The 10,000-nt window shown below is 46.3% G+C and overlaps 1 protein-coding gene across 1 annotated transcript in view; it reads right to left on the bottom strand.

The window, feature by feature from the left end:
• Positions 1 to 10,000, bottom strand: part of LOC113808026 (uncharacterized) — a 366,181-nt gene that overhangs the window by 281,202 nt on the left and 74,979 nt on the right. Inside the window, exon 2 of the mRNA XM_070141594.1 lies at positions 8,403 to 9,469. Coding sequence (XP_069997695.1) covers positions 8,403 to 8,984 — 582 coding nt within the window. The 5' untranslated portion in view covers positions 8,985 to 9,469. The remainder of the gene's footprint in view (positions 1 to 8,402; positions 9,470 to 10,000) is intronic.

Genomic DNA, 10,000 nt, shown 5'->3' with positions numbered 1-10,000 from the left:
TCACACTCTTTATCAGCTACTCAGACACTATCAGACACTTTTACTCTCGGACACTCTCACATACTCTTTCAGACACTCAGACACTTTTACTCCCAGGCACTCTTTAAAAGATACTCTCAGCACACTCTCTCAGCCACTCAGACACTTTTACTCTCAGGCACTCTCCCACACTCTTCTTCAGATACTCAGACACTTTTACTCTCAACCACTCTCACATACTCCTTCAGCCACTCATACTCTCAAACACTCTCACATACTCTCTCAGACACTCAGACACATTTACTCTCAGACACTCTTTAAAAGACACTCTCACACTCTCTCAGCCACTCAGACACTTTTACTCTCAGACACTCTCTCAGATTCAGAGACACTTTTACTCTCAACCACTCTCACATACTCTCTGAGACACTCTCTCACACTCTTCATCAGACACTCAGACACTCTTACTCTCAACCACTCTCACATACTCTCTCAGACACTCAGACACTTTTACTCTCAGACACTCTCACATACACTCTCAGACACTCTCACACTCTTCATCAGACACTCAGACACTTTTACTATCAACCATTCTCACATACTCCTTCAGCCACTCATACTCTCAAACACTCTCACATACTCTCTCAGACACTCAGACACATTTACTCTCAGACACTCTTTAAAAGACACTCACACACTCTCTCAGCCACTCAGACACTTTTACTCTCAGACACTCTCTCAGACACAGAGACACTTTTACTCTCAACCACTCTCACATACTCTCTCAGCCACTCAGACGCTTTTACTCTCACATACTTTCTCTGACACTTTTACTCTCAGACACTCTCACATACTCTCTCAGACACTCTCTCACACTCTTCATCAGCCACTCAGACACTCTTACTCTCAACCACTCTCACATACTCCTTAAGCCACTCATACTCTCAGCCACTCTCACATACTCTCTCAGCCACTCAGACGCTTTTACTCTCACATACTTTCTCTGACACTTTTACTCTCAGCCACTCTCACATACTCTCTCAGACACTCTCTCACACTCTCCATCAGACACAGACACTTACTCTCAACCACTCTCACATAGTCCCTCAGCCACTCAGACACTTTTACTCTCGACCACTCTCACACACTCCCTCAGCCACTCAGACACTTATACTCTCAGGCACTCTCACATACACTCTCAGCCACTCTCTCACACTCTTCATCAGCCACCCGGACACTCTTACTCTCAACCTCTCTCAGACACTCCCTCAGCCACTCAGACACTCTTACTCTCAACCACTCTCACATACTCCCTCAGCCACTTTTACTCTCAGACACTTTAAAAGACACACACTCTTTATCAGACACTCTTACTCTCAACCACTCTCACATACTCCCTCAGCCACTCTCTCACACTCTTCATCAGCCACTCAGCCACTTTTACTCTCAACCACTCTCACATACTCCCTCAGCCACTCTCCCACACTCTTCATCAGACACAGACACTCTTACTCTCAAACACTCCCACATACTCCCTCAGCCACTCAGCCACTTTTACTCTCAACCACTCTCACATACTCTCTCAGACACTCTCTCACACTCTTCATCAGCCACTCAGACACTCTTACTCTCAACCACTCTCACATACTCCTTCAGCCACTTTACTCTCAGCCACTCTCACATACTCTCTCAGCCACTCAGACGCTTTTACTCTCACATACTTTCTCTGACACTTTTACTCTCAGCCACTCTCACATACTCTCTCAGACACTCTCTCACACTCTCCATCAGACATAGACACTTTTACTCTCAATCACTCTCACATCCTCCCTCAGCCACTTTTACTCTCAACCACTCTCTCACACTCTTTATCAGACACCCAGACACTTTTACTCTCAACCACTCTCACATACTCCCTCAGCCACTCTCCCACACTCTTCATCAGACACAGACACTCTTACTCTCAAACACTCTCACATACTCCCTCAGCCACTCAGACACTTTTACTCTCAGACACTCTCACATACTCTCTCAGACACTCTCTCACACTCTTCATCAGCCACTCAGACACTCTTACTCTCAACCACTCTCACATACTCCCTCAGCCACTCTCCCACACTCTTCATCAGACACAGACACTCTTACTCTCAACCACTCTCACGTACTCCCTCAGCCACTCTCCCACACTCTTCATCAGACACAGACACTCTTACTCTCAAACACTCCCACATACTCCCTCAGCCACTCAGCCACATTTACTCTCAGACACTTTAAAAGACACTCTCACACTCTCTCAGAAACTCAGACACTTTTACTCTCAGACACTCTCACATACTCCCTCAGCCACTCTCTCACACTCTTCACCAGACACCCAGATACTTTTACTCTCAACCACTCTCACACACTCCCTCAGCCACTCAGCCACATTTACTCTCAGACACTCTTTAAAAGACACTCTCACACACTCTCTCAGCCACTCAGACACTCTTACTCTCAACCACTCTCACACACTCCCTCAGCCACTCAGCCACTCCCCCAGATGAAACACAGGGTTCCTCTCGACGTCACTCGGAGAGGCTGGAAATCCCCTCTAGAGTCACCTGGTCATCAGTGGGCGTCGGGCAGCGTGTAGGAAGCTCGATAATGACTTTGTGATGACGCGCCAGATTGGGTGATGATTGGAAAGCGGCGAATGATTGTGTAATACGGGTGGTGCTGTGTCTTTGATGGTGGCGGAGGTGGTGCTGGTGATGAGGTGATTTTGTGGAATGATGATGATGAGGATGGTGGTGTGAGGTTGGTGTTGTTGTGAATGGTGGTGAGGTTAGTGGTGTTGGTAATGATGATGATGTTGTGAATGGTGGTGGTGTGAGTTTGATGTCGATGTTGTGAATGTTGATGAGGTGATTTTGTGTAGTGATGGTGATGATGATGATGTTGCTCATGATGGTATGAGTTTGAATGTTGTGAATGGCGATGAGGTTAGTGGTGTTGTAATGATGATGATGATATTAACGGTGGTGGATTATGATGATGATGGTGTTGAAGGTATTAACATTTGTTTAATGATGGTGATTAAGCTAATCAGAGAGCTATCATAACAGTGAAAGAGGATTAATGATGATATTTGATAACAACTGACAATAATCATGATAAAGATAATACCTACAAAAGCCTTTTAAAACCATCCTAACCAAAACATAAAAAATGAGCTCAAGTGACAACAACAATAACTGCTTAATATAAATACTGACACAGCATATGATGACGCGAATAACAATGCTTACTTCCCAACGTATTATTAAAACAATATGTATTCCAGGTACAATTACCACGTCGATGTAACATGCATTACCTATTCCTTTTGATTGCTTGCTGTAAGAGGACTTAATTAGCCTCATTAATTATAATCTGAACCTGCAGCCGTGAGCGACATGAGGAAGAGAAAAGGTCCTTCGTTAGATCCAAAGGCGTCGGGGAATTGACGTTTAAAGAGTGTCATGCGAAGGGAGATTGCAAGGAGCATAAATCGCTGGTGTGTTTAGGTTGGTGGGGTTCGATGTGTTCGGAGGATCTGTGCTTAGTTTATATTGTTTGTTTATTTTGGTTTGTTTATTTCATTTTCATACACACACAGACACAGTCACATACATACAGATATACTCACACATACAGACACACACACACACACACACACACACACACACACACACACACACACACACACACACACACACACACACACACACACACACAAACACACACACACACACACACACACGCATGCATGCGCACACACAGACATATATATATATATGTCTATATATATATATATATATATATATATATATATATATATATATATATATATATATATATATATATATATATATATAAATATATATGTATATGTATATGTATATATATATATATATATATATATATATATATATATATATATATATATATATATATATATATATATATATATATATATATATATATATATTCTTTCTTTCTTTGTTTTTGTCAGCAATACTAATATGTACTTGACAGATACGTGACTGATGGCCGTTGACAGATTGACAGGGCAGGGATGCTACTTATTTGATAACGAATATGATGATGATGGATATATTTATTTAGATTGACAGGCTGTTAATGATCATTTGAAAAAAAGACAACGTGCATACTTCATCATTAATCTCTCAATTTACAGTTAGTCTAATCACCTTGAAGAAGAAATGAAGAAGAGGAAGAAGAAAGAAAAGAGGAGGAGGAAGAAGAAAGAAAAGAGGAGGAGGAAGAAGAAATAAGAGGAGGAAGAAAATAAGAAATGGGAGAAGAAGAAGAAGACGAAGAAGAGGATGACGAAGAAAAAGAATTAAAGAAGAAGAAAAGAAGGAAAGGAGAAGAAGAAAAGAAGTAAGATTTAAGATTTTTAGTTTGGATTCTATTTGTTACAATGAATATTCTTTCAGACATACTATCTGTTTTATTTCCAAATTTCCCCGTGTGTACAAGGGGTGGCCGGGGTGACCATCCACTGGCCGCGCCCGGGAGTGAATGCAGGTCAGCCAGATTGTAAACCAACACGCTAACCGATGCACTAGCACAGCAGAGCACAAGAAGAAAAATAAAACGAAAAGGAAGAAGAAAAAATAGGAGATGAAAAAAAAAAGGAGGAGAAAAAAAAGTAAAAGAGAACGAAGACGTAAAAGAAAGAGAAAAAAGGAGAAGAAAAAAAGACAACGGAGGAGGAAAAAAAGTAAAAGAGAAGAGGTATAAGAGAAAGAGAAAAGGTGAAGAAGAAAAAAAAGAAAGAAAGAAAAAGATCATGTACAAACGGCATATTTCGCCCACCGCCCGACAAGCACGCTGACCACCCCTCATACCCTTGCCTCCCGAGAACTACTCTATGCCTTGGCACTTGGCACTCCTTCACGCGTCGTCCTCCGGCACTAACAAACAGCAAAGTATCTCGAGGCCTTGGAGATCCTACAGTGACCCAGCGCATAGGATCGAGTCCCTTTTGCCCTTCGCGAGGTCTTAGAGATCCTACAGTGACCCAGCGCATAGGATCGAGTCCTTTTTGCCCTTCTCGAGGCCTTTGAGATCCTACAGTGACCCAGCGCATAGGATCGAGTCCCTTTTGCCCTTCGCGAGGCCTTAGAGATCCTACAGTGACCCAGCGCATAGGATCGAGTCCCTTTTGCCCTTCGCGAGGCCTTGGAGATCCTACAGTGACCCAGCGCATAGGATCAAGTCCCTTTTGCCCTTCGCGAGGCCTTAGAGATCCTACAGTGACCCAGCGCATAGGATCGAGTCCCTTTTGCCCTTCGCGAGGCCTTAGAGATCCTACAGTGACCCGGCGCATAGGATCGAGTCCCTTTTGCCCTTCTCGAGGCCTTAGAGATCCTACAGTGACCCAGCGCATAGGATCGAGTCCCTTTTGCCCTTCGCGAGGCCTTAGAGATCCTACAGTGACCCAGCGCATAGGATCGAGTCCCTTTTGCCCTTCGCGAGGTCTTAGAGATCCTACAGTGACCCAGCGCATAGGATCGAGTCCCTTTTGCCCTTCTCGAGGCCCTAAAGATCCTACAGTGACCCAGCGCATAGGATCGAGTCCCTTTTGCCCTTCTCGAGGCCTTGGAGATCCTACAGTGACCCAGCGCATAGGATCGAGTCCCATTTGCTCTTCTCGAGGCCTTGGAGATCCTACAGTGACCCAGCGCATAGGATCGAGTCCCTTTTGCCCTTCGCGAGGCCTTGGAGATCCTACAGTGACCCAGCGCATAGGATCGAGTCCCTTTTGCCCTTCGCGAGGCCTTAGAGATCCTACGGTGACCCAGCGCATAGGATCGAGTCCCTTTTGCCCTTCCCGAGGCCCTAGAGATCCTACAGTGACCCAGCGCATAGGATCGAGTCCCTTTTGCCCTTCCCGAGGCCCTAGAGATCCTACAGTGACCCGGCGCATAGGATCGAGTCCCTTTTGCCCTTCTCGAGGCCTTGGAGATCCTACAGTGACCCAGCGCATAGGATCGAGTCCCTTTTGCCCTTCGCGAGGCCTTAGAGATCCTACAGTGACCCAGCGCATAGGATCGAGTCCCTTTTGCCCTTCGCGAGGCCCTAGAGATCCTACAGTGACCCAGCGCATAGGATCGAGTCCCTTTTGCTCTTCTCGAGGCCTTGGAGATCCTACAGTGACCCAGCGCATAGGATCGAGTCCCTTTTGCTCTTCTCGAGGCCTTGGAGATCCTACAGTGACCCAGCGCATAGGATCGAGTCCCTTTTGCCCTTCTCGAGGCCCTAAAGATCCTACAGTGACCCAGCGCATAGGATCGAGTCCCTTTTGCCCTTCTCGAGGCCTTAGAGATCCTACAGTGACCCAGCGCATAGGATCGAGTCCCTTTTGCCCCTCACGAGACGTTAGAGATCCTACAGTGACCCGGCGCATAGGATCGAGTCCCTTTTGCCCCTCACGAGACGTTAGAGATCCTACAGTGACCCAGCGCATAGGATCGAGTCCCTTTTGCCCTTCCTTTCCAGAGGAGACACGGGTCGTTTGAATAAGCTCTGAACCCCATATAAAGTCCCTTTCTTGGAATCCCTGAGGTCGTTACAGTCGGAAATAGGTGGTCGTTGCAGGGTGGTCGTATTAAAGGGACATTCTTTACGATTACGCCGGCCGACGGGATCTTGTTTTTGGGGGTGAATTTCGGGAATTGTAATCGGGGTCTTTCTTTGCCCCTTCCTCTTCTTTTTTCTCGTTGCTGTCGTTGTTGCTGGTTTTGTTCTCATTCTTCTTCTTCTTCTTCTTAGTTTTGTTATTCTTTTTTTTCGTTTTGTTATTATTTATCTTCTTCACCTTTTCATTCTTTTTCCGCTTGTCTTCCTTTTTTTCTTCTTTTTCTTTTCCTTCTTCTTATCAGTAGTATTAAGATTATCAGTCTCCTTCTTATAGTTACTTATCTTCTCCTCCTTCATCTTCTTAATCTCCTTTTCTTCTTCTCCTCCTCCTTCTTCCTGTTTTTCTCTTCTCCTTTCCCTTCTCTCTTTCTTTCTCTTTTTCTCTTTCTCCTTCTTCAACTTTCTCTTTCTTTTTCTCCTTCTCCTCCTCCTCCTTCACTTTCTTCTTCTTTTATAAACAACCTCCCTCGGCAAATTCTTCTTTCTTCAAGAACAGCAGTCATTCTTTTATTTCCTCATTCATATCACAAGACACGCATTCAAAGTCTCTGAAAACCACAATTGTTATATTCACGACGCGGTCTCTATCAAGTAACATATCCTCAAGGAACATGATGGTCGTTATAACCTTAGCTATAACGACTGTGTAACGACCATGAACTACGACCTCTTGTTGCCTTACGGTTGTTTGGTATTTATTGCTCTTTTGGTATTGAATTATATCATGTCTTGATTATTCTTAAGGCTATGAATGCTTTGTTGATTCAGGAAGGAATCTCTTAAGAGGGGGAGTGATTGAAGTGTATCTAGCTGGGTGGATTTGTTGAATTGAGGAATGAGCCGTAATAGGAAAATCGGTGGAGGCGGCTCATCTATAACGGCGGCCCCATGTAGAAATGGGAAGAAAGCTAAGAAGAGGAAGGAGAAGGAGAAGATGAAGGAAAAGAAGATGAATAACACTAATAACAACAATAATAGTAATGATTGTATAAGTAATAATGATAATAACGATAATGATATTGGTACTACTACTACTATTTTTAGTAGTAATAATAACGATAGTAATAATAACAATAATGATATTACTATTACTACTACTAGTAGTAGTAGTAATAATGATAACAATGATGATCATAATTATATTACTACTGCTACTACTACCACTACTACTACTAATAAGGAGGAGGAGGAGATGAATAGGAACAAGAAAAAAAGAAAAGAAAAGGAAAAAAAAAGATAAAAAAGTAATGATAATAAAATGATAAAAAGACATGGAGTGGCAGAGTACGGTAGGATATAAGAGCGATGATAAAGGGTTAGGGAAGACGAAGGGGAAATGAAGACGTGGGATGAAGAGAGGAGGGGAAGAAGGGTAAATGAAGCAGCGGGGAATAAAGAGGGTGGAATGGCAAGGGTGAGAGATGCGATTGTCATACACGAGCCCGCTGATGGACACGGGAGGGGGCTTCGTTCGGGGCCAAAAATGGGCGAGAGAATCATAATGAAAAATGAAAATGAAGGCGAAGGCTGTGTCGATCATCGGGAATGGGTGTCGGGGCGATCGCGGGAATGGCTAAGGACGCTGATGCATGGGGAGGATGCGTCGGGGATGCGCGGTGGCATTAAGGGGAGGAGGTAATGGGCGTGGTTTGATGTTTGTCTTTGTTCCGATGTGGGTGGCGGCGAAGGGGCGCTAATGTGGGTGGTAGCGGGAGTGGGCGTTGGCGACCTACCGAGAAATCCGCCGCCGCGGAGGAGACGTGCAGGTCGAGGGCGTCGTGCGTGGTGTGGGCGCGGCGGGGCGGGCTGTGGGCGCGCAAGGCCTCACGCCCCCAGCCTGAGCAGGGCGGCGGCGCGACCATGGGGGCGGCCCGCCCGCACCGCGCGTCCGGGCACATGCAGGAGGGCGGGGGCAGGGGCAGGGGCGGCCCCGCCAGGCTGCAGGACACGCACTCGCCCCCCCGGCCGCCCAGGCCCCCCCATCCCCCGCCGGAGGTGACGACGCTGGGGTAGACGTGCGCCGCGAACGAGCGCCGGAGGCCCGGGTAGTCGTCCTCGGGGCACAGGTCGGGCTGGCACTCGCGGCAGCCGTCGCCGCACGCGTCGTCGGCGAGCGGGGGCGCCGGCCGCAGCGACGCCAGCGGCGGCGGGCAGCACGGCAGGTGGTGCGTGGGCGGCGGCTGCGGCAGGTGGTGCGCGTCCGACGCCGAGCGCATGCGGCGCGGGAGGGTGTGGCTGATCACGTCGAGGCCCACCACGGCGCGGCCGCTCCTCATGCTGCCCGCACGCCCGCGCCCGCTCATCGCCTCTATCATCACTCGCGGGCGCCGCGCATCACGCAGTCGCGGCTCGAGTTGCTTCCCGCCTACGAAGCGCTCCGCCGCGCGCACATGGCGGGCGGGCGAGGGCGGCCGGCTGCGCCTCGGGTCGCGGGCGGCGCCGCCAAGGCTTCCTCTCGGTCGCTGTGGGCGCGGGTTGCCACGGGGGCGCGGGCGGCGACTCTTGGCTACTTCGACACTTCCTACGAATCAGAATTTCAAAATTTTATAAAACAAAATATCTAAAAAATGCACTTTACTTTTTATTTACTTTGACACGAATCTTCATTAACAACACATCCAAAACCACAAGCTTATCTTTCGAACAAACAACAAAATAATTTTCCTACACCGTATATTACTGAACCAAGTTCTATTGCTTTTACTAATATATTTTTCTTCTTATCCTTTCTTTTTTTTTCTCTCTTTTATCGGAAGGAAACTAACCGGAGATCAGGTTCTGGCTCCACTCCTACCACAACCTGGAAAAGAAAGAATAAATACTTTATTAATTTACATAAGAGAATGTATGATTAATTTATATTTACATTATTATCAAGTAAAATGCACGGCGAAAATGCGATGTGATGAACGTCTAAAAATATGACACTAATGTTTTGCTGTTAAGGAAAGATATTAGCATATATGCAGTAGGCTTTGTCGTTGTGTGTGTTTGTGTGTGTGTGTGTGTGTGTGTGCGTGTGTGTTTAGGTTTGTGTGTATCTGCGTGTGTGTTTAGGTTTGTGTGTGCGTGTGTTTGTGTTTGTGTGCGTGCGTGTGTGTTTATGTTTGTGTGTGCGTGTTTATGTGTGTGTGTTCGTGCGTGTGTGTTTATGTTTGTGTGTGCGTGTTTATGTGTGTGTGTGTGTGTATGTGTGCGTACGTGTGCATTTATGTTTGTGCGTGTGTGTTTATGTTTGTTTGTGTCTATGTTTCCGTGTGTATACTCGCGTCTTTCCCAATCTGAATCTTTCTTTCCTTCTGCATTTCATCTCCAAAGAAACAAACGCAGG

Source organism: Penaeus vannamei, chromosome 28, assembly GCF_042767895.1.
Source record: "Penaeus vannamei isolate JL-2024 chromosome 28, ASM4276789v1, whole genome shotgun sequence".
Lineage (NCBI taxonomy): Eukaryota > Metazoa > Arthropoda > Malacostraca > Decapoda > Penaeidae > Penaeus > Penaeus vannamei.
The sequence above is the reverse complement of the archived record's forward strand: the minus strand, read 5'-3'. Positions and strand labels throughout refer to the sequence as shown.